Source organism: Eleutherodactylus coqui, chromosome 6 (assembly GCF_035609145.1).
Source record: "Eleutherodactylus coqui strain aEleCoq1 chromosome 6, aEleCoq1.hap1, whole genome shotgun sequence".
NCBI lineage: Eukaryota > Metazoa > Chordata > Amphibia > Anura > Eleutherodactylidae > Eleutherodactylus > Eleutherodactylus coqui.
Window position 1 is genome coordinate 105,081,504 of NC_089842.1, and position 24,823 is coordinate 105,106,326.

The following is a 24,823-nucleotide window of genomic DNA, read 5'->3' on the forward strand; positions in this document are numbered from 1 at the left end:
ACTCTGTGTGGGGCACAGGAATGTGTACTATTACTTTGTGGGGGCACAAAGGCGGCACTTTTGATGGTGACACAAAGAGGTTAGCATTCACTTGGTGGCATACAAGGGGTATTATTATAGTGTGGGGCACACAAGGGGTATTATTATAGTGTGGGGCACACAAGGGGTATTATTATTATGTGGGGCACACAGGTGGTATTATTGCTGTTACTGTGGAGCACACATGATGCATTAGAACTGTGTGAAGTGCAAAGCGGACACCGGTACTGTATAGGAGGTACTGATAGGGGCAATAAGGCAGTAGGATCATAAATTTGTGTGCACAGATGAGTCATGGTTGGTAAAAGTCTTCAAGGCTATCTAGGCTTGGATGAAGAAGCCAAGGTAAAAAGGGTGGTTATGGTCAGAGAAGACACCACCTGTGATCACTGTAAGTAATAACTTGCAGTGGGGGTAACTGTACTGTAATCACTATCACTGTGTGCAGCTGATATCTGACTATTACATGGTGACTGCAGTATTAAGAGGTATACTAGAGCTGAGCAAGTCTATCTATGCCTGCCATGTTATAAATGTTGTCTTACAGATATGCTGTCTCCAATGCATACAGAGTGCCTTGGGGTTTGTGCTCCTGATCTTTGCAGACTCAAGCAAAGTCACTGGCTGCTAATGCTGCATCAGTCACTTAAGAACCCCTGTGATTCAGTTAAAAATTTTGAATAAACTGTGGCAGGGACGATAAATTGTGTCAGAAAGGGGCTTAATATGAACTTTTGCACCAGGGCCCATGAGCTTTTAGTTACACTCCTGAGCAGTTGCAGAGCAACATCAGCCTTTTTAGTTCCCATACACTTGGAACTCCCATCGGGTTCCTTAATTTACGATTCAGTCTATAACGGTCCTAGTGGCCTCATGTCAAGAGACATCCAGATCCAGGCGCATGGCTTGCACGCGCTGAGAAGACCAGCAGATGGTCCAGTCCAAGCTCTTTGTCACCCATTGTCTAATTTATCTCCTCATAATCCTGCTGTCTGTGTGTGTTAATAGGGGGGCTGTGTGTGTTTGACTGTCAATGCAATTGACACGTTCACAGTTTGCTGGTGAAAATAATGAGTAAAGGAACCATAACAGATTGTGTTGTAGCAGCATTTAGCAGAGTGCAGGACCTGACGCATAACTGAAGGTGAAGGAATCTGCCTGACACTACTATTCCTCTGTTCTTTCTAACAAGTAATAAAATGAAAAAACAAAACAAAAAACAAACAAACAAGGTGAAAAAGTAAAAGAAACAAACAATAATCAGTTTAATAAACTGACTTGTAATTCTTGTGTAACAAAAAAATTGTGAACTTCAACTAAAAGTTTTTCATAATAATAACAGAAAACAACAAGAAACAGTGGATTCAAGAAAAAGAAGTTCACCACTTTTATATAAAATATGTTCTGTGTTTATTTCACCTACTGGTTTTGGTTTAAAAAAGGATATAAAAAACATTGGTGAAATACAAAAATATAAACAAGACTTAATATTAATGATCTGATAGGCTGACTAATGGGTTTTTTAATTCCTGTCCAGAAAATGGCCTCATGTTGTACCAAAGGTTTTACTTTATAATTTACAAAAATTGATAAAAAAACAGACAAAAACATTCAAATATATTAACAGTGTCAAGAGGTTCCATAATTCTTGGCTAACAAAGAGATGGTGAAGTTGAAATGATGGGTTTTTATTAAAGTTAAAAAGAAAATAAAACATAAAAATGATGCAAAAACACAAAAGTTGAATGGTGTGCCTAAGGGGGTTCTGACTTTATGTATAATAAAAAGAATGCAGTTGAACCAAAGGTTTTTTATTTTAACTAAAAAGTGACCACAAAACCCCTCACACCCTTTTTCTTGCAACAGGGCTCTATACTGACTGTCTTCACTGGACTCAAGGGTGTTAGCAGAGTGGCCAAAGGGATTTTGAATTCCTGTGTAATAAAAAAACTGTGGAGTTGTACCAAAGGTTTTTCATGATAATTTGAAATGGAACATAAATAAGGAGACTTTCACCTGTGCAGAATATTTCTGGCAAGATGCACCAAAGGGTATTCTCATGCAGACAATTGTTGTCCAATTTGTGAACAGGTAATAGCCTGTCAATGTGTAGTACGGACACCACATGGACAGGATGTCTGTATGCTGTCCGATGTAAATTGTGCCAGAGAATGCAACTTTTAAATCGCCAGTGTGCATACACTCTAAGGCTGGATTCAGACGAACGTATATCGGCTCGGTTTTCCCGCCGAGCCGATATACGGTGTCCTCATCTGCAGGGGGTGGGAGGATGGAAGAGCCAGGAGCAGGAACTGAGCTCCCACCCCCTCTCTGCCACCTCTCCACCCCCTCTTCGCCCCTCTGCATTATTTGCAATGAAAGGAGGCGGGATGGGGCGGGGCTAGGTTCTGAGAATTAGCCCCACCCCATCTCACCTCTCCTCATTGCAAATAGTGCAGAGGGGCGGAGAGGAGGCAGAGAGGGGGCGGGAGCTCAGAGCACTGCTCCTGGCTCTTCCACCCTCCCCCCCTGCAGAGAGAAACGACGTATATTGGCTCGGCGTGAAAACCCAGCCGATATACGGTTGTCTGAGTCCAGCCTAAAGATGCTGAAAATTCTGCACCTAAATCTGCATGCAGGTTATGGAGCAGAAATCTGAAGCAGCCAATTAAGCTTCGTCTTTGGGTGCATCTTGCAGAAATATTCCACATATGTAAAAGGTCCATAAAATACTTAAACATTAGGAACCTTTCACACAGGATGGAATATTCTGCAACAGACATGGCGCAAGAGTAGTAAACAACTCTATTGTTGCTCCCCCTACTGTCTATGAATGGACTTCCCCTGTGTTTGGACAAAACAAAAATTGTTGAGCATTGGGATAAATTGGGACACACCTGGCACAGTTTCTGTACTGTATGTGGGTATTGATATTGGATCACATGGGTAAAATGTAGCATCACTGAACCTTATAACTGAAGAAATTAAAAATAGAATATGAGGGAAGGAAGAGTTATATCATTATCACTGCAGACACCAGAACTCTAATGACCATCACTGCACTCAGTCTACTTCACTACAGTTACCATCAGTACAAGCACCATTACTGCAGTTACCATGCTAATATCACCATCACTGCATTCACTATCATGCAGTCATCCAGAGGAGTAACTTGAAGCTCCTGGGCCCAATGCAAAATTTGTAATGGGGCCCACAACTATAATGCTTTACTCAAAGTACTAGGCTCCCTATATGGAGAAAAGAGGCCTTATGGGCCCCCCAAGGCTCCTGGGAGCAGGTGCAATTGCATCCTCTGCAGTCACCATTATCACTACTATTTAAACAGGACCTGTCCAAGAACATAGTCATTCGAGCTAGCTGAATGACTCCTCAGCTGTGGCCCCACTCATGCCATCCCTATTTTCTTTAACACACTCGCCTCCCTTTGCCCAGACAGGCCCTTCCAAGGTCCAGCTCCTGGCACTCTCAATGTGTCAATTGGGTGACCAGATTTGATTGACAGTCTGATGTTACCCATTGAGAGTGAGCAGTGGAAGCCAACTACTTGACAAATTGGAGACGGACCTTAGAAGAACCCATCGGGGTGAAGGAAGGTATGAAAAAAATGGGGAGTCAGTGGACCCGCCGCTATAGAACCATGCTGACCATCCTACTGATTCTGGTTAGTAAAGGAACTAGTGCAGCTGTTTATCATGGTATGACCCAGCATAGTCACTATCTTTCTTTATTGTCCTTTAGATCCTGATTGGATACATTTGGGCTTCAGTTATATTTTACATTTACATTATTATTACATTCACGGAATATGTGTGGTATTGCAGTTGAGCCCTTTTCATTTCAATAAACCTGACCTGCAATACCAGATACAAGAAAAAAAATATAGAATTGGTCTTAAAGAAGGTTCCATAATCATGTTTCTGGTGTATCACCAAATAAACCAATGTAGGATGGAATGCAGTCAGCAAACTGGGTCTCAGTTGCTATAATTTCCTGAAAAGGGCGCCTCCACTTCTCAGTGGCTAAATCCTCCTTCTGTCACTTTTCAACCCAATACACACAATCTATTTGTCAGACAGGCTGTGGATCTGCTTTGCCACACCCCTGGCTATTTGTGCAGGCAGTACCTGTGGAATTCTGGCTTTCACCCTTGACCCCACCCCCCACCCCTCACACCAACAAGTGGGATATGGGCTCACACCCACAAGTGGGATATGGTCTTTCCGCTGGGTTTTCAAGCTGATATTTGCACAGATAGTCACTTTGGTGTGGCTGAGTCAAAACCCAGAATACACAAACTGGGGTGAATGTTGACCAATTGCTTAGGCATCCTCTATGGGGAAAGGATGCCTAATATAGGCAGAGGTGTGTTGGGATTGGTGGAGGATGAAATTAAGGTGTGTGTACTGGTCCTTTAAGACATGAGCGCTCTCTGAAAAGCCAAAAGGGACCATGCAGAGGAAGAGGATCTAGAAAAAGGCATCCTTCACTGTGTATGTAGGGAAAGGTGTGGTGGCGCCTGACCATGGCTCCCTTGTTGGGTAAGTAGTGGCAGGAGACCCAGTTTGTCTACCGTATTCCTTCCTACTTTGGTTTATTTGGTGATTCTCCAGAAACATGAGTATGGAACCCCTTTTAAGTGATCCTTCGGTTTCAGGACAAAATCCAGGTACCAAAGGGGTACATTACCTGCAGTTGTACTTCTCTGCCATCCCTTCAATCCTCAAGTTACTGGTCCTGTTTTTGGCTGCCCAAGATGGGCGATGCAAACTTCAGACTACCTAATCCCCACAATGCATTAGTAGTGTTAAACTATCAGTGCACGACACCTGTTCTCTGATTGGCCAGAGCTTCTCATGTGATCAGAACAGACTAACCAGAGAGCAGTGCAAGGTTTGCATTAGGTAATTAGAAAATTGATGCAGCCATCTTGGACGGCCAAAAACAGGACCCAAAATCGTCAGATAGGAGGGCAGTCAGAGAAGAACAACTGCAGCTGCAATATCCTCCTCCCTTCCTGTCCCTGGACAGAATTTTGTTCCGAAACACGAGGGTTGCTTCAAGACCAATTCTGTACATATGGTACTTAGTCCATCGAACCTTGTCTTATAACTTATATTAAAGGGGTTGTCCCGCGCCGAAACGTTTTTTTTTTTTTTTCAATAGCCCCCCCGTTCGGCGTGAGACAAACCCGATGCATGTGTTGAAAAAAAAAACGGATAGTACTTACCCGAATCCCCGCGCTCCGGTGACTTCTTACTTACCTTGCGAAGATGGCCGCCGGGATCTTCACCCTCGGTGGACCGCAGGTCTTCTGTGCGGTCCATTGCCGATTCCAGCCTCCTGATTGGCTGGAATCGGCACACGTGACGGGGCGGAGCTACGAAGAGCAGCTCTCCAGCACGAGCAGCCCCATTCAACACGGAGAAGACCGGACTGCGCAAGCGCGTCTAATCGGGCGATTAGACGCTGAAAATTAGACGGCACCATGGAGACGGGGACGCTAGCAACGGAACAGGTAAGTGAATAACTTCTGTATGGCTCATAATTAATGCACAATGTACATTACAAAGTGCATTAATATGGCCATACAGAAGTGTATAACCCCACTTGCTTTCGCGGGAAAACCCCTTTAATGTTGTTTATGATACAGCTGTAATACTATTTATTAATATTAGTTCTGTGACCCAAGGGTGTATGTTTAGAAATAGAACTAATAAAGGTTACATTTTACTGTATTTGGTTTCAGCTGTAAAAATACTGAGACAGAACCCAGGGATGTATTTAATTTGGTCATTTTTTTTAAATAATGAAAAGTATTATAAAGTTACAAAAGTAAAAAAACTACTTTAAAAAAAAAAAAAAAAGCCTTATTCGTATCCCCATAACAAATCGTACAATAAAGTTGACATACTATTTGGTTAAAGGCAGAATGGTGATACCAAATGTGTAATGCATGGGATCGTGATATCTATGGACAGATGAGCGCTGTGTGCAGGCGCAGCTGTCAGCGGTGGTGGTTTCATTGATGGCATCAGCTGTAATGAAAGGACACAAGGGTATTCAGCGGAGATTAATTTGCCTTTGTGATCTCCGGCCAATACAAAGAGCACAATATGTTTTACACATGCTGACAAAACTCTACAAGGCTAATAGAATTAATAAGACCATTCCAGCAGGAAGGAGGGGGGGGGGGGGGAGATCACAGGGGACTGAAGACATTAAAGGAAATGTATGGTCAATGTATTGTCTATTTTCATATTCCATATTATCAACATTTTTCAGACTTAGGCCTCGTTCACACGAGAAAATTAGCGCAGCTAAATTACACGCACAAAAATATCGGGACTGTTGGAACCAATGGTTTCCTATGGATGAAGGAACTTTAGCCCTGCAAAAAAATCACAACTAAAAAAATAGGACGCCAATGACTAAAATTCAGGAACTGAAATTTCCTGCTACGCAAAACTATAGGACTTGAATTATCTTTGGTGTGCAAAGCACCCGGAGTGTCCATAGACTCCTATGGGAGCTGGAAAAAAGGGAGGGGGAAGGAGTTTAGCAACGTCCAACGCTCGGAAAGGAAGACATTTGCTTGTATTTCACATATTAGAAATCACTAGGAGGATTTCTACTGGCTGAAGGAATTCCAAATAGAAGCGCATTTGTTTTGCAACACGCCCTCCTGATCGTTTGAGTAAGCGATTTTAACTCTAATGAAGCTTAGGACTTCATCAAGGAAAATCGTCCATTCGCACAATTTTTTGCAGAGTTAGCCATGATTTTTTGCATGCAGAAAATTTTGCGCAAATAGGGCTTATTTACACGAGTGTATATTGGCTGGCGTTTTCACAGCCGGCCGATATGCGCTTCAATCTGAGCAGTTCCCCCCTTCCCTCGGCCTCACTGGCTCTCTGCTTTTCTCCTCCACCCAGGTGTTTGCAATGGGAGTGGGCGTTGGAATGGGGGCGGAGCTAAGCTCCACTCTGTCCCACCCACTCTCATTGCTGGCTATGGACAAGGGGCAGGGAGAGGTGGGAGCTTAGCTCCACCCCATCCGTCCCACTCCCATTGCAAACAGCTCGGAGGGGAGGAGAGAGGCGGAGCGCCGGTGAGGGGGAGGGAAGGGGGCACTGCTCAGAGGGAAGCATATATCGACTGGCCATTAAAACTCTGGCAGATACATGCTCGTGTAAATAAGCCCTTAGGTCCATTGTGTGAATGAGCCCTTAAACTGATTTCCTCCTTATTTAGGCTCATGGATCTTATCAGTTACAGTACCTAATATTCTATTTTTTTGTCACTATTGGTTTGGTTGTTTGCAAAATAGGGCTCCTTCACACGAGCATATTTACCCATGTAAAATTTGCATGCACAATACGCAGAGATTAGAACTCACTGATTTCAATGGGTTTGTTCATATTTTCATATGCGTGGAAAAAAAACGGAGTATACTCTTCTTTGTGTGCATTTGTTTTTCAAAGGTCCCCATAGAATGAGATGTGCAATACGTTCTGCTGTAAAAAGAACACATCTGGAACTAAATGGGGTGTGGTTGTGTCCTGTGTACAAAAAACCATCCCCTGCTCAAAAAAGACACTTTCATAACAAAATATGTTACGCGTATGCAACAACACATCGGCCCATATGAAGGAGCCCTTATAATGATTTTATTCTTGCTGTCATGGAAACCAGCTCAATATGCACTGACCGCCTACTGAGGTGGACTTGCTTTTATACATATACACAACTTTAGAGCTCATGTCCACGGGCAGTTATTCACCATGTATTACGAGTGCGTTGCATGCATGATACGCAGTATATGGAGGCAATGAAAGTCAATGGACTTTTATTCTGCCATGCACTCCAGTGTGTGGACATTATGTATCCATACAGAAGAGAAATAAATTGCAACATGCTCTGTTTCACTGCATATGATACGTAGCCCTTCCATTGGCTGCATATGATACGCTACCTGTATGCAATACGTTGGTTTCTCTTGCTAAGAACAATCACATCTTAGGCTAGGTGCACACTTGCATAAAAAAAAAGTTTGTGTTGGGGCTTGGGGCTCCTTCACACGTCCAAAATATATAACAAAACCAAATCTTTCCATTCTACTTTCTCTCTGTACATCTCACTTCTGGTTTTGGCTCACAAAATACTGATGAAAAATACACCCGTATGAAGGGGCCCTAAAACAGATAGGCAGAATTTTGTCCCATTGTGGCTGCATTATGGGACGAAACAAGACCATTGACTTCAATAGTTTCATTCCCACTATCAGGATTCTCGTGTGTTAATACTACGTGCAATGAAGATAATGCAGGTCCTGTCTTCCCACTTTTATTTCAAACTCACGCACTCTAGCGTGGAGTTTAAATTTAAAAAAAAAATGGCTCCTGCGCTAATACGCTCCGTAATAGCAAGCATATTAGCGCATTCGTCCATGTGCCCAAAGCTGGGTAGCATACAGGATGTTTTAGTTGTCTCCTAGCTTTCCTTGAACAAGTATAACAAACAAATGCTAGAAGAAGATGACCAAAGGAGTTCTATTTACTGGAGATTGTCTTGTACTTCATGGATACATGCTCTTTCATCCGCATCACAACTTCAAGTCCATTCCGTAGACCTGCAGTAAGTAGGATGCTCTCTGGTGTTCTACATCCATGGGACCTCTAGACCTCCATGACTGACAGAGCTAATCCTTGTATTGTCAGGGGGCTGCTAACAAGGCCACATTCACAGCTGATTACCTCCTTACTGTTGTGGCAGTTCACTATCCAGTCTCCGAGGTGTTGGACGCAGCAGATCCCATATGTCCCATCAAGCACAACAAAAGCACTGAGTGTTGACCCCATAAGCTGATGACTGGTAATTCCCTGCTGCAGGAGCTCGCAATGGAGACAAGTCTCAGTATAACAATTCTTCCCAGGCTTCATACACAAACCTGCATGGATTTAGCGGACTGACATATTGTGCCTCCATGCTCCACGGTCTTCAAACCACATTAAAGTCAAGAGTCTGTGGGTGATTTCACACTCAATGTTTCTTTTTTAACCCGTTAATGACGCAGCCTTGTGTTATTCCATTTTTTGTTCTTCCTCCCCACTTTCAAAAACTCCTAACTTTTTTATCTTTCCATTGACATAGCTGGCTAAATGGCCTGTGTTTAACATGATGAACTTTATTTTTCAATGGTCCAACTTAATGTACCATGTAATGTACTGAAAACTTTAAAACTTTTCTAAGTGAAATGCAATGGAAAAAAAATGCAATTTTGCCATCGTTGGGGGAGGGGAGTCTTGTTTATATGGCATACACACTGTTGGAAAAATGACATGATAATTTCATCCCATGGGTCAGTCTGACTACGAAGATACACATTTCATACAGGTTTTTTTTTTTTTTTTCTGCTGCACTACTTTTTCTTCATGGATATAGTTGTCTGAGGACTCGTATTTTTGCTGCATGTCCTGTAGTTTATATTCGTACCATTTTGGAGTTCATATAACATTTGATCGCTTGAGATGAGGTGACTGAAAAAGCACAATTCTGGCATTGTGCTTTCTTTTGATTTGCAGCATTCACTGTGCAGGATAAATAATGTTACTTTGACAGATCGCAGTTTAAGGGCTTATTAACACAGGCCCAAAATCACACGGAAGGTGGCTGCACTAAAAATCACGTGAATGGACAATTCATCGCCATCAAGTCAAGAGCTTAATTAGCAGTGAATTTGCCCATTCACATGATTGGGAGCTACGTGTTGCACAAAAAAGGTGCTGCCATTCCGGGAGGAGAGAGATATATGAAGGAAAGTCCTGCAGGGCTTCCCTTCATCGCTGGGGACTCTCTACATCTCAGCGGGAATGGAGGAATTCCACTACAGGGAGAAGGAGGAATTCCCCCGTAGCGGGGAGAGAGGGGTTCCCCTGCAGGGGAATTCCTCTCTCTCCACAGCAGGGGTATCCCTCCATCTCCCCATGTAGGGGAATCCCTCTCTTCCCGCTACTAGGGAATTTCTCTTTCTCCCTTGCAGGGGATCTCCTCTCTCCCTGCTGCTTGGGAATCCTTCTAGGCCGCTGAGATGAAGGGAGTCCCCAGCAATGAAGGAGGTTCCCCCAGGGCTACCCCTCATTGCTCTCTCTCTGCAGTGAAGGGAAGCCCCGCGGAGAAGAAAGGGGTTCCCCCAGGGCTTCCCTTCCTTGTTCTCTCTCTCTCCCCACTGCGGGAAATCCCCTCATTTCCCTTTGCCGGCTGGCTCGCACAGTCTCCCATAGGAGTCTATGGAGGCTTCTGCACTTTGCACACCAAAGATATTTTTTTGCGTGGCAGGGAATTTCAGTCACTGATGTCCTATCTTTTCAGGTGAATTTTTTTTTTTTGGCAGCTAAAATTTCTTTTTTACCGCTAGGACTGATTTTCAGGGAAGGGGTTATATTTCAAGCCCTTCCCCGAAAATCATCGCTGCGGGGGTTGCCTGCAACCCACTGCTTTCTATGGGGCTGCAGCAGTGCCGACTGCATTGAAAGCAATGGGATAGCATCACGGACTTCTGCCACAGCTGTCACAGATGTGGCAGAGGAATCCTTCATCCCAACGGTCGCCCCAGGGTTGAAGGAATCCTCTCTCATAGCTGTCACAGCTGTGGCAGAAGTCTGTGATGTACTCCCTATATTTGCAATGGGACTGGCTCTGCTACCGCCGGCCCCATTGAAGACACTCAGCGATATTGCAGAAATTTCTTAGCGCTGTAAGACTTAAGAGTAAAAATCACAAATGAGTAAGAAACCATTGAAAATCATCAATTTCATAATCATCGCTCTCGCATCTCAGGACAAAAATATCGCTAGTCGTTAGCCACCCTGAGACCTCCAATACCAGATGTTATAGAAAATAAGGACATCTAACGGCCCAATCATTTTGTTTATGCAAAGAAGGACAACATTAAGAAGAGTCAGGCAGGAAACTCCTCTCTACTTCAACACAGGCAAACTTGGTTGAATGTCTAATATAACAGCTCCCTCTAGTGGAGAAATCTATACATTACATGTAAGAAGAAAAAAGTGGCCTCCACTTAGTCCCCCTCTGGTGATCAAGGCGTGCACTCACAGGTCCTCAGTCTTAAAAGGCCACTGTGTACCCTGTAATCAGTCCCTGACCTTAGGCAGGATGGCCAACAATTATATTTTCCTTGCAGGTAAGGTAGATCCGTGTCAGACGCATGCAGTGGAGCCGACTCCTGATGAACTTCCACAATTTCACTTTTAAGCTCAATTGTATCAGCTTGAAGATGTACTAGTTGTTGCATGCTGGATGTAACTATTTGTGGGTCTGTAAGTCATGGAACTTGATGAGTGACATTAAAGGGATTCTGTCATCAACTTCACGCTACCTGTGATTTGGATAGTATGAACCCCGGACAGGGAAGCCTATTACCCCCAGGCATGTTTTATTCTGAATCGCTGCAGAGTTTTAGAATAAATACACTTTGAAGTTTGACTTGGAGCTGAGCTCTGAGTCACGGGGACCGGCCACTCCACCTCTCCCTGCCGCTGCATGCAGACTGGCAGCTCTCTCCCTGCTTGTGAATAGAGAAAGAGCTGTCACTGCATGCAACAGGCAGGTAGAAGCCGCGGTGGCCCGTCCCCGTGATCCAGAGTTCAGCTCTGAGTCAAAATTGAAAGTGTATACTGAAATGCTGCAGATGTTACTGTCACAGGTTCATGCTGCCTGTGGTTCGGGCAGCATGAACCGGATGACAGAATCCCTTTAAGGGTGGCTTCACACTGGCAAGGGAATCCCTCGATTTCCCAGCACTGCGAGGCTGCAATAAATTGCAAAATTATGAAGCCAATGGCTTCATGCACATTTGCAATGTTTTAACGCTTGCGATGCAGCGTTAAAACAAAATCGCGGCATGTCCATCACTTTTTGCGATCTCGCCCATTGTTTCCAATGGGGCCGGCGGCAGCAGCGCCAACCCAATTGAGATCAATGGGTGAGAATCGCGTTCCTCTGCCACTACTGTGAAGCAATGGCAGGGGACTCTCCGCGACAAGGATTTTCGAGGGGACTTAAAATATAAGCACACAATCCCCCCACCCCCCGAAAATAAGCAATAACTGTAGAAAAAAAAAATAAGAATACATCACTTTAGTAGAACCGTCCAAGCACTTTTCTTCTGCTACTCTTCTGGCCGGGGATTAAAAATATCCACCTCCTGAAAGCACTGCCTCTGATTGGCTGAGCGCTGTGACCATTCAGAGGCAGCGCTCAGCATTGAATGACAGTTGAGCGCTGCCTCTGATTGGTCACAGCGCTCAACCAATCAGAGGTAGTGCTTCAGGAGGCGGGGATTTTTCAATGTCCAGCCAGAAGAGCAGTAGAAGAAGAGTGCTGGGACCTGCAAGAAGACGCGTCGGATATGACTGTGCTACTAAGGTGCTGTATTCTTATTTATTTATTTTGCAGATATTAATTATTTTTGGAAGTGGCTTATATTTCAATGGAGAGGGGCAGGGGAGCGCGAGAAGAGAAATCTCCTGCAGCCGCCCTGCCCCCTGCTGGACGCTCTGTGAACGAGCCAGCACTACTAGCTCCCCTGCAGGAGCACAAGAGTGAGGACATACAGGGACAAGTGTTGGGCATCATTTGCCTGACATTCATCCCGTGTAAATGGACCCTTATTCATAGTACTGGGCTCCCTATATGGAGAAGAGAAGCCTTATGGGCCCCTAAGGCTCCTGGGCCCGGGTGCAACTGCATCCTCTGAATAGGGGCATAAGAGGGACATTATTTATAAGTGGGGCAGAAAAAAAGGCGTTATTAGCTATGGGAGTGGGAAAGGCGGTATTATTATCTACAGGGACAGTTTGCCTGCAGAGGTAGAAAAGATGACATTTTTACCTATGAAGAAATAGAAGGCGTGCGACCACGGTGAGCTCTGTCAATCAATAGAACAATAGCGCTACGAAAGCTGCCCACTGTTGTCCCTGTGTGCTCCACATGTTTGGCCCGCTATAGTCACTGGCCAACAATGCCACACATATATTTATTGGAAGAAGCGTCAGTGTGAGCAGAATATAATCATGGATGTACATGAGCATGATCCCTCTCGCAGGAAGTGGAGATCTTGACCGTTGTGAGGACTGTTCACACAAAGTATGTTAGAAAGTTGCAGAACCTTCAGGTAATGAGAAGACATTATTGTATGGTTCAGCATTCTGCCCCATATATCAGGATATTGCTGTATTCTAGGTGCATTTGTCCCGTATTCGATACCTCCTGGTAGTATTGTGAGAGTCATGCTTTATATAAGCTCCTGGGATTTTCACAAAGTTTTGTTGCTAAGAGATTAATCAACCTGTTTCGAAAAGATTGGTTATGCTTGACCTCTTAAAGGGGATAAGCCGAGATCCAGACAGAACGGAAAAAGTTTGATTCCAATATTAATTGTTGCAAACAGTTTAACAAAGAAGACAAATTCTATTCTCTAGAAATCCTATAAATGATAAACTCAGGAACATTATATCACACCATATATAATATGTAGAACATGGCTGCTGCAGCTCTTGGCTAGGTACGCCATGGATTGCATTTTATGGAAAGGTTCCCCTTTAAAACAATGTAAATGCCAAGTGACTGCTCTGTGAGACGCCTGCTATGACCGGGGCTTGTCGTATAAAGAAAGCTCAACCGGAGTCACCTATGTGATGGCCAACGAGTTAAACCTTATTCTGATCATCTGTGCATCCTTCACCATGGCAAGTACGATAGCTGCACTTATGACAGACTGCTGGCAGGTAAATGAATGCTAAAGGTTAAATAGGTGTCTAGGATTTGCCTTTATTCGGGCTAAAGTAATGAGCTGGTGCAATGCTGCAGGCGGCGTGTAAAACTTTTGTTTCACAAAGTTGGTCTGAGAGGTGCGGGGCATTGTATGTGGCATGAGCTGCCTATGCATGAGTGCTTCCCATAAGGATATCACTGTCTAAGGACACTTTTAACATATGTTTTCTGAAAAGTGTGCTATATCCATATGCAAATGAGCCATAACCCCACCCTTACCATAATACCCTCACACCCCTCCCCCTAAAAAAGTAAATGCTTAAGGCACAAACACGTTTTTTTTATAGTGCATAACATTTTATTACTGTACATTATACCATATTATTTTTCTATTATATCATCATTATTTAAGCAGGTTTCTTAGGATTTTATATTGGTACTCTCTTTGCAGCCAATCGGAGGCTGCAGCGTCACCGTTCATTCTTCTGGCACATTAGTGCTCACATCTTCAGCTCCATGATGCCAGGAGTTCAGGAACTTGATGCTGTAGTCTCTGATTGGCTGCAGTGGTCATCTGACTTCCAGTGACATCTTCTGTCACAACAAACACTGGGACCACAGCTAGGCTGCAGAAGGGAACAGGTAAGTACTGCTCCAGGGGGCATTAAAGGGGGCATGTTGTCCAGTAACTACACAACCCCTTTAAAATAGGGCATCAATAAGTCATCAGTTGGGGGTCCTGGGGATAGAAGTGTTGCAGCCCCTTCACAACTGCAGTGTCACTGCAGTTAATGACACTGACTTCTGTTCCGATGTGGTTCTGTCTGGTACTGCAGCCCTGGCATCCCGTTGACCTGAATGAGCTGAGCGGTGGTATCTGACACAGCCACACATGTGAGACGCCCATCAATCACACTGTGAAGAAGAATAGGCCAGCAATGTACAATCTCAGACACCATCCTAATCCATTTATTACCAAGGGAGTGACTCAGTTTCACATCCCTGCCCAGTGTAGTCCAGAGCTGTGTTCATGATTCTGCAGACTTCAGAGCAGAAGTCACCCAGCATTCTCAATACTTCCTGCTGATTACATTTCTGCAGAGAGCTTGTTCTGGTAATTTATGGTATATTCTAAGTGTTGTCTTTATACCAGGCACTGTACAATCATCTGATGCAGGAAAAGCTAACTGCCCGCAGCTTGATATGGGCTCAAGTAAGCTGTTTGGGGTGTTTGTGAAAACAAACTTGTTAACTGTTTCCAGTAACGACCAACAAAATTGTGAAAAGAGTAAAGTTTTCAATATGTTCTAATAAATAGTACAAATTTAGATGTGAGCAATACTTCTAGCAATATATATTTCATTAATGGTTGCAGCATTGAGCCTTCGTATCTAGCCCTGTTAAGCCCCATTTACACGCAAAGATGATCGCTAAAAATTAATTCAAAACATAGGATGATTGACAGTTTGAGCTATCATTTTGCATAAGCTTCATTTGCATGTAAATGAGACTTCCTTTGCTGTATGCAGATAACAGCAGGTGGTATGTTATCTGCATACAGCCCATTTGTTCTGCCACGGGGCTGCAGCTGAATACAATGTTATCAGTGCTCCTGTGGAGAATCACAGCCTGCGGTCCCTGCTATCAGCTGCCCGGCCAAAAGATGGATTTTAAACTCAACATAAAATCATTGTTCGGCTGAAAAGTAAACGATTGTAGCATCTACACGCAACGATTATCGCTCAAGAGACATTATTTGAGCGAATTTTGAGCGATAATCAACTTGTATAAATGAGGCTTTACTGATGATGATCACAAAGCTCCCATCACACAGTTATAATAGAGGAGATCGCAGCTCATCTTCTTGACTGTGTACTTATGGTCTGCAGCTTATTTAGGTGAATATAAAAGGTAATGATAATCAAACTGTCCCCCCAGCAGGCAGAAATGGTATAGCTTTTAGCTAATGCTGTACTGATACATTATGGGATAGATGTAAAAGTGCATCACCATCGAGATGGTGCCTGATAAGCATCAGACAAAGGGTTTCACTACATGGAAGTGCCTGCAATACACATAGAAGACACACACAGTGTGACAGGCAATCAGGTGAGGGAGACAGGGGCAGAAAAATGTGGTTTTTGCCAGAGTGTCCCTTTAAGGGATTTATCGTCGTGAATAAGTGTGAATCTTGTGAATATATGTGAATTTTTTACTCTACTTATATCATGATTTCAATAAAAGAAAAAAAATTACATTTCCTCCTTACCTGAACAAGGAGTAACTGATGCCCACGGATGGCATTTACCAATAGAAAAATTCATTTCAATGGGATCATTAACAGAAACAAGAAAACATGACGTAGAACAGATCTTTCTACGTATTTAAAGACATTTCTCTACTCATCCTGTTCTGTATTCTTTTAATTGCAAATTACGGTAATCCTTTTTTTCATTTGCCCATCAGATCAATAGCAAAGGATCAGTAATGCTAAGCACTCGCTGTAAGGGGCTCTGGAGGGAATGTGTTTGGGACCGCTTTGTAAAAATCTGGACTTGTGATGCTTTCAGCTCGTATTTAAATCCACATCCAGGTAAGCAAACCCTCCATTCATCACTCTGCACACTGGGGACGTCGCGGGGACGTACATGGCGGTCGCTCAAACAGAAGGTCAAGTACTTGTTAGGCCCACAGGGGCCTACAATGCCTAAGCAGTGAACAGCAGTTTTTGACATGAACTGTGGCGAACAAAGTTGCAAATGACGGCATGCGACAAATTTACAGCTTTTTTCGGCACTCAAATTTTAAACAGTTACAAGATAATTTGCATAGTCTCCAAAGAGACCTATGGGGGAATTCATTAAGATCGCTGTGTCAAACACTGTTCTTAATATGATGCCTTTCAAAATCAAGATGCACCTAATATATGAAGAGGCACGTGCATCTTTATACATTAAGGGTGGCCGCACACGGGTGTATTTGCATAGGAAATTTTTGCGTGCGCAATACGCTGTGAATAGAAGCCATTGATTTCAATGGGCTCATTCTCACAATCCTATTTTTGCAGGGGCATTTCGGTTGCGCAAAAAAATGCGACATGCTCTATTTTTGTGCGCACTTGCAGACCAAAGAACCCCATGGGAGTCTATGGAGGTGCGCAAATGCACTCATATGTTTGTGCAAAACACTGCGCACGTCTGCGAACACTGGCGCCTGGAGAGGCTAATTAGCATATTTTTGCCTGTTCATACTTTTAGAAATATCTTTTTGGCCACTGTATATGCGTTGGCGCGTATTTCAGTCGCATATGTTCTCCTTTCGGCGGGTTGCCATTTTTTCGCGCCATATAATTGCCTGTGTGATGAATACATTGGAAACCAATGCCTCAGATGGTCGCGTATATACGATCGGGGGTAAAAACACATCGTATATGCGCTTGTGTGAATAAGCCCTAAAAATGGCTGCTCCAAAGTTTTAGGCTTTTTACACCATTTGCAAAATGAGAAGCTTCAGTCAAATATAGTAAGAAGAAAGTCTGAAATTGACACAAATTTTAGCACATATCTACACCAAATAAATTTGAATTAAACTATGTCTTCGTGGAGACCTCGACCGCCATTCTGGCCACTTTTAAAATTTGGTAAGCAATGATAAGTACAAATTTCTGCAAGACATTATTGGTGCACTTTTTAAAACTCCAAAAAAAATGGCGTAAATTGCTTAGTAAATGTGAGCTGCTGTAGATTTAATTATCTGTTAGGCTTCTCTCTTGCATGTGTTCAGAAAGCACCGTGCAAAACTGCAGCTTTTCGAACGCATGTCACAGCATTTGACAGCGTTTTTGAATGCACCCGATCACTGTGATAGGTGATGAGGTTCGTTAAAAGCACCAAGGCGCGAAAATATAGCAGGCAGCGCTTGAAAATCGCAGTGTTAGAAACATTTCATTTGAGCACTGGTCTGCAAGGCCCCATTGAAATCAATGGCAGCGTTGTACCGCGGTTAGCGCGGCGCTCACTAAGCGTGTTAAAAAACGTCCTGTGTGAGAGGAGCCTTAGACAGCTCCAAATAGAACGAATTTATGAAGAGCAGTACGTCTTCTAATGCATTTGCCACAATTCATCCCAAATGTCTCCTTTAGGCCACTTTCACACAAAACGTTGCGACTTTACCACCAATTTTGGACGCAGATCACTGCTTTCAACAGTGGTTTTTAACGCACCCCATTATTGTGATGGGCGATGAGGTGCATTAAAAAGTGCAAAAACGTCGCAAAATAGAGCAGACAATGCTTGGAAATCGTGGCGTTAGAAAATGCCGTGATTGAGCGCATGTCTGCAGGGCCCTATTGAAATCAATGGGAGCGTTATACAGCGATTACCATGGCATTAAAACCGCCACAGTTATTGCAGTGAAAAGCACTTGTGTGATAGTGGCCTTAGGGCTCACTCACATGGGCATACGTCGCCAGAGTACTACGCACATGCTTTATATGCGTAAAATATGCAGCGCACATGCGTATTTGCTGTGTATGCAAAATCACCATGTCATATATTAGTGCGCATAACCTGTATAATATGTGTATGTAGAAGCGTAACTTGAAGCTCCTGGGCCCCCATGCAAAATCTGGAACAGGGCTCCTAACTATAATGCTTTATTCATAGTACTGGGCTCCCTATATGGAGAAGAGAGACCTTATGGGCCCTCTAAGGGTCCTGGGCCCGAGTGCAACCGCATCCTCTGCATCCCCTATAGTTACGCCCCTGTGTGTATTAATAAAAAACCACAGGTGTGAGTGGCCCAATGGAATTCATTTTCTTAGCACCGCGTATTACGCACATGAAAAATATGCGCGTTACACACGGGTGACATATGCCTGTGTGACGCCTTTCTTTGACTGGAACACGGTGTGTGTAGTTTTGAGTTTCAGCTTTAATACTATGTACTATATCAGCACAAGGAGGAACATGTTATAGAAATACCGATTCATAATCCATACCGGTCCAGTTCCCTACGGTGATGAATATAACTACTATATAACATTTTCATTTCTTGCTGCGGCATTTTCTTTAGTTTCCACCGGCTCTATTAATCATCTTGCTTCATTTTCAGCTACCATCGTCCTCACCAGAGCATTACTAATCATCTCCAGTATAATGAGCGTTTTTGCATTTTGCTTCTTGATTCTTGGATTCAAAAACTTCATCTGGTGCCAAGACGCATCCACCAAGCTCCAGTGCCTGCGGCTCACCTCGGGGCTCTACTTTCTAGTTGGTAGGTATTCCGCTATTAGACATTGTTACTAGTATAGTTACAATAAAATATGGATGCCCCCATCTCTAAACACACATGAGGAACCAAACTGTATTGTACTGTATAGCAGGTTTTATGGGCTACAATCAATAGAATAAAAGTAACAAAGGGGTGACAAATTATTAATAAAGTTCTATCATTAGTCCTGGTTCTCAGCAGATTGATGGCAAGAGGTGTAACATGAAGCTCTGGGGCAAATGCATACCTGAACCCCTCACCTGATGGTGACATCTATATCTTCTGCCTCCTATGTGATGATATCATGCAGTAAAGGACACATGGTATATATAATATAAAGGTCAAGTATTAATTATGCCCGTTGCAGTAGCTCCATCAGTTGGTGCACATTTTGCAAATAAGTGGGAGCAAATCTCACAATCTTTTCCAGCATATGCCAAACATGCTCAACGGGGTTACAGTCCAGTGAGTTTGTGGAGACTTCATTGTCATGTTCCTCCAACCACTCCCTGGCGATCCAAGTGTGATCACAAGGAGCGTTGTCCTGTTAAAATATGGCATTGGGGTCAGGAAAGAGATGGGTGCAGATGGTCAGCTAGCAAGTCCCTGTAGTGTTCACCAATCAAGGATTGTGGTATGATAACCAACGTTCCTAGGCCATGCCAGGAAAAGCCTCCCCAGACCATGCAACCACCACCACTGGCCTGTTGAACCACAATGGTGCATCCATATGCTTCATGCTGTTTACGCCAGATATGGATCCAACCATCCATATGGTTCAGCAGTAAATGAGATTCATCACTCCAGACAACCTTCTGCCATGTTTCCAAGGTCCATGGACGTCTTTTCTCTGCCCCTGTGTGGGACTGTTGGGGACATCAGGGACACCCTTGTTGACCTTTGACTATTGAACCCTAGTCAATGCAAGGTATGCAACATGGTCATTGTGAAAATTTCTCTAACTTCCCTGCTGTTGTACTGCTGAATCAGTTGGTCCACTGGGGCAATCATTACTGAAATACCAGACGTGCCACCCTCGCTTCTAGGGTCAACCACATGTGGCCTACTGCTGCGTGATTTTCTGTTGGATGTGTGTCCATTGTTTAACTAGTCTCTTGATACTGTGGTTTTGAAGCAGCCAACAAGTGTAACTGTTTCAAAAATACTGGCACAGTTCCTCCAGGCACTCACAATCTGCTGCTGGTCCAAGTCACTGAAGTCACAGCATTTACCCATGACTGCCAAATGTTATCTTCTACAGTAAGGGAGAGGTCAGCACATTATCTGAGAACAGATTATGATGTGGCCATCACATCGAACGGCGTTACTGATCACAAGAGGCCATAAGCCAGCTTTCCCAATGCAGTAATCATTCAGCATATCACATGACATACAGTAGCTTGGTACATTACTATTAATAAGGCTGTCACATCTTGACAACTCCTTTGAAGTGAAGCAGTCTTGGCAATGAGCTGATATGTGTGGGTACATCTTCAGATACGCTTGGTGATTAGCCGTCACCACCAGGAAAAGTTGCAGTCATCCATACAAACTTAGCATTACATGTGTGGAGTTACATGCAATACATTGAGGGGCCTGGTATGCCAATAATTCAAGGTTCTGCAATTTACTTCATAGATGGAGGTCCCAAACAAGGGACCTCCATCTACCCCCTTAAATCACTATACATTTTGAATCACCTCTTCAATTCCCAACTACCTGTGAAAGAAGAGATGGCAGTGGGTCTTTACTTTATTTGTTTTATTTTGCATCAGTGCCCAAGGGCTTCAATCTTTGCCATTACAGTCTACAATTTACCCTGCTTTTAACACCCTTATGTTTTATGTGACCATTGTAGAACATAAGAATATTTGTGACACTTAAGGACTTTCAATTAGCTGTAATTGAAAACACCCATGTTCCAGAGAAGACAGTCTCTGAGCAATCTGCACACCATATGGCTGCTGAGGGTATAAATTCCCCAGGCTAGGAAGCCTACTGGACACTATTGTAATGCAAATGACATGCTTTCAGACCCTTGCTTATGACAGGATGGTGCCTGCCCATGAAAGATAAGGTCATATCCACCATTCTTCTACCAGGCTGTCAACTGTCATAATAAACCAGTCATCTTATCTAACTGGGTGTCTGTCTCCCAATGAAGCTGCCAAGCCTGGATATGTGAGTAAGATGTCTCTATTCTCTTTCAGGAATGTCCTCGTCGGCTGGCATCATAAGATACTGCATCTATGTATATCATGTTCATCAGTACGAGGTACGCCACCGCCCTACAATATATGAAACCTTTCAGCTATTCTCTATACCTGAGGGAAAAATTCTAATCCTCCAACTTAATCCATCGATTTATAACAAAACATTGATAAAAGTTGATGCATTATTCCCCCAAAACCCCATATCCCAAATAAGATAAATTCTTAGGTCATTCTCATCAGATAGTTATTAAAAAACCTGTTGCTTAGTCATACCTGCTTATGGAAAAGCTGGGTGACAACCAATATGGTTGACATTATACTTCGATCAGGGCTTGTCACTAATGATGAGCGAAGTTTTAAAAAGTTCAGTTCAACCAGTTCATCAAACTTTTGCAAAAAGTTTGGATCATTCAAACCAAACTACGGTGGAAATTCACAAAACCCATAAACTGGGTGTATAACACCGTGTAAGAGCCATACAAGTCCTGTATATCACTGTCAGAGCGTTATACTCCAGTGTTCAGAACTAGCGAACCATACCAGTAGAACTCTGTTTTAGGTAGAACTTTGCTAAACGTTTAGTTAAGGTTGTGCCGAAACAAATAGGGTTCTACTGGTTTGGTTTGCTCAACACAAGTTGTCACCATACTTTTTCAGATTCCTGAACAGCAATTCTGCCTCCAAAGCTAAATAGATTTTTGTTTTAGAAATCCAGGAAGGCTTGGTGACATCCCTGTGGGAGCTATACTGGTCATTACCCAGCTTTTCTAGACTTTTCTCACTGAAAGTCAGTCATATCTGAGAATCTGTAGCTGAAATCCTAGGCCGAGCGTCAGATTCCTGCTTTGCAATTTGCACTGGCATAGATCAGCATGGGATTTACTCCCATTCCATCGGACTAATACGCATGTGGCCACCTGACACTATTTCCACACTGAATCCATGCGAACAACCTTGTCAGTAAGTGGCAGGTCACTTTTTTTTAACTTTGATGGATCCTCATAGACAACTCCAGATTCCGACATAGATTTCAGCACAAAATCTGCATCAGCATCTCCTCATTCCATCATGTGAATATGGCCTAACAAGAAAAACTATTGAATAGAACGTTTAACACTTCTGCAGAACTATTACCTTCTTTAACACAACGTCTCAGCATTATCTCCAAGACTTCTCCTGATCTGCACCTACTCTACTCTGGAATGCTCTGCTATAGAGGCAGGGTTACAAATAGAATATCTAGTCCCCATAACAAGTTATCATTGTGCTCTCCATCCTTCTGCAGTCACTTTTCACATTTCACTTGGCAATACAGACCTGGTGTTATATATGCACATGCCCCAATGCAAAATCTCTAACAGGATCCCCTAACTACCATATGCCATTTGTAATACTGATGTCATCTTATGTGGCATAAGGGTCTCTAAGCCTGGGTACTACTTCTGCACCTCCTATAACTACACTCTTGTAGCTAACGTGGCAAAAGTTCACTCTGCTGTAGTAGTCCTGTATCTATCCCTGTAGCTTAATACCTTGCTCAAGTAAAAAACATCTTGTTGGCATTCCCACTGGCACCCAGGGCAATGTCCTTTCTATAGCTACACCTCTGCTCCTCTGCACAGGGGAGGGAATAAGTTGCATCGAAGTAAAACATTCAAGTTCTGAAACCTTTTATAACCTTAAGCTCTTATAATGATGGCCTTTATGCTTTGTATCAGATGTCTATGTCATTTTCTCCATAGGTATCTCTGAAAATCCCAGGATTTCCTAGTTTTGAATATGGCTACTCTCTTTGGATGGCAGTAGGTGGCAATTTAGGGGCAATCACCACAGCTGCGATTACCTGTTACCTGAGTCTCCACAAAACGAAATCAACAGTGAAAGAAGGAACAACTGCGAGCGGACAATCTGAAGGCCCACATGTACTGAAGACTTATGTTTAACATCACTACTGCAAAAACACCCCAAGAAACGTTCTATGTCCAACTTATATTTCTATAGGTCATTATAATGTTTGATTGTTACTTTACCACTTGAAGAAATCTTTGTGTAGTTTGAGCAATTACCCAAAAGTTTCAACTCAAGACTGCAAAAGTGAAGCTCGACCTTATCATTGTATGTAATTTTTTACAGTGTTACTTAGTGGAAATCATCAGCAACTTGTTGATGGATCTGTCACCTCTCTGTCAAGTGCGTAGTGAATGCGAGGGACCTGCCAGGATAGGTCTTCAATAGCTAATTACCAGGAACCTGCCGCTCAGGATCCCGGGAAATGAGTTGATCACCCAGCCCACTGTCAGTGCAGCGCGCTGGACATGTGTCCTAGGGGACAGAACCGGAAGTGCCACAGCTAGCTTTATTCCCATCGAAGTCAATGGGAGCTTAAGTGGCTATTACACTTCCAGCACTTCTGCTTCCGACAGTAGGAACAAATATAGATATGTAATTTCAATGGGAGTGACCCCAGCTAGGGCACTTCCGCTCCCTTCCTCTATGACGCACGTCCAGCTCAATACACAAACAGCGAGCCAGGCGATCAGTTCATTGCCAAGGATCCTGAGTGGTGGGCTCCCGGTGAATAACTATTGATGACCTATCCTGTGGCATGGTCATCAATAATTTTTCCCCCAAAAAAACCTTTAGCCTGGGTTCTCACACAGCAGAATCCCGGCGGAAATCTCGCGGTTCTGCTGCAGCGAAAAACCACGAGATTTCCGCCAGGAAAGTGCTCCTTCAAACCCCGAGGCACTTAGTTGCGGGTCTTGGAGCGGCTTGGCCACATGCTTTTCCGTTGCGGATAATGCTCCCATAGAGAGCAGCGCGGCCACAACGGAAAAAAATAAAAATAGACATGCTGTGGCTGGGGAATCCATCCTGTGTGAACCCAGCCTTAAAGAGGCTTTAAGACTCAAAATAAACCATAATAGATCCATAAACAGCAACTAATAATGTGTACAACAGCAGTGAATGGACACATACAGTATACATGAAAACATTTAAACAGGCAAAGATGTTATATTTAACATTTGTAGACTACAGAGTCAATAGAAGTCAAAGTCTTCACATAAATGTATTCAGTTGTGCTAATAAACGAATGCCCCAAGTTTTGTGCCCAATGTGGAAAATAAAGGATTTTTTCGAATTCAGTATTGGTAATCTTTGCATTCATTATTTTATTTAACATGACCTCCTCCATAGATTCCATGTTTTACTCTTCTATCATAACCTTCGTTATCATCATCAAGAATAGTATTCTAGAACAAACCTGGATCGGCATCATGGCCAATGAGGCATTTGCTAGACAGTCCGTTGCACCAAGAAATCTAAAGTGGCTCATTGTTGTCCACGACAATAACTAGTATACACCATAAATTAGTGGCTACCACACCCAGGCAGAGATGAAATGGAGAGGTGACTGCACAACTGTGCCTCCCTGTATTGAAGCTCATGTGAGTTACGGGAAACGTGGCTGTTTCCATAACTTCCTT

General features: G+C 43.3%; 1 protein-coding gene across 1 annotated transcript; it reads left to right on the forward strand.

Annotated features, from left to right (window-relative positions):
- Window positions 1-333: 333 nt before the first annotated feature.
- Window positions 334-23,354, forward strand: LOC136571735 (claudin-16-like). Its single transcript, XM_066572369.1, has 7 exons — window positions 334-384; window positions 13,184-13,252; window positions 15,005-15,064; window positions 16,318-16,444; window positions 18,964-19,125; window positions 21,333-21,397; window positions 23,078-23,354. The coding sequence occupies exons 1-7, from the start codon at window positions 334-336 to the stop codon at window positions 23,276-23,278; spliced, it is 735 nt and encodes a 244-aa protein (XP_066428466.1). The 3' UTR covers window positions 23,279-23,354.
- Window positions 23,355-24,823: the final 1,469 nt, after the last annotated feature.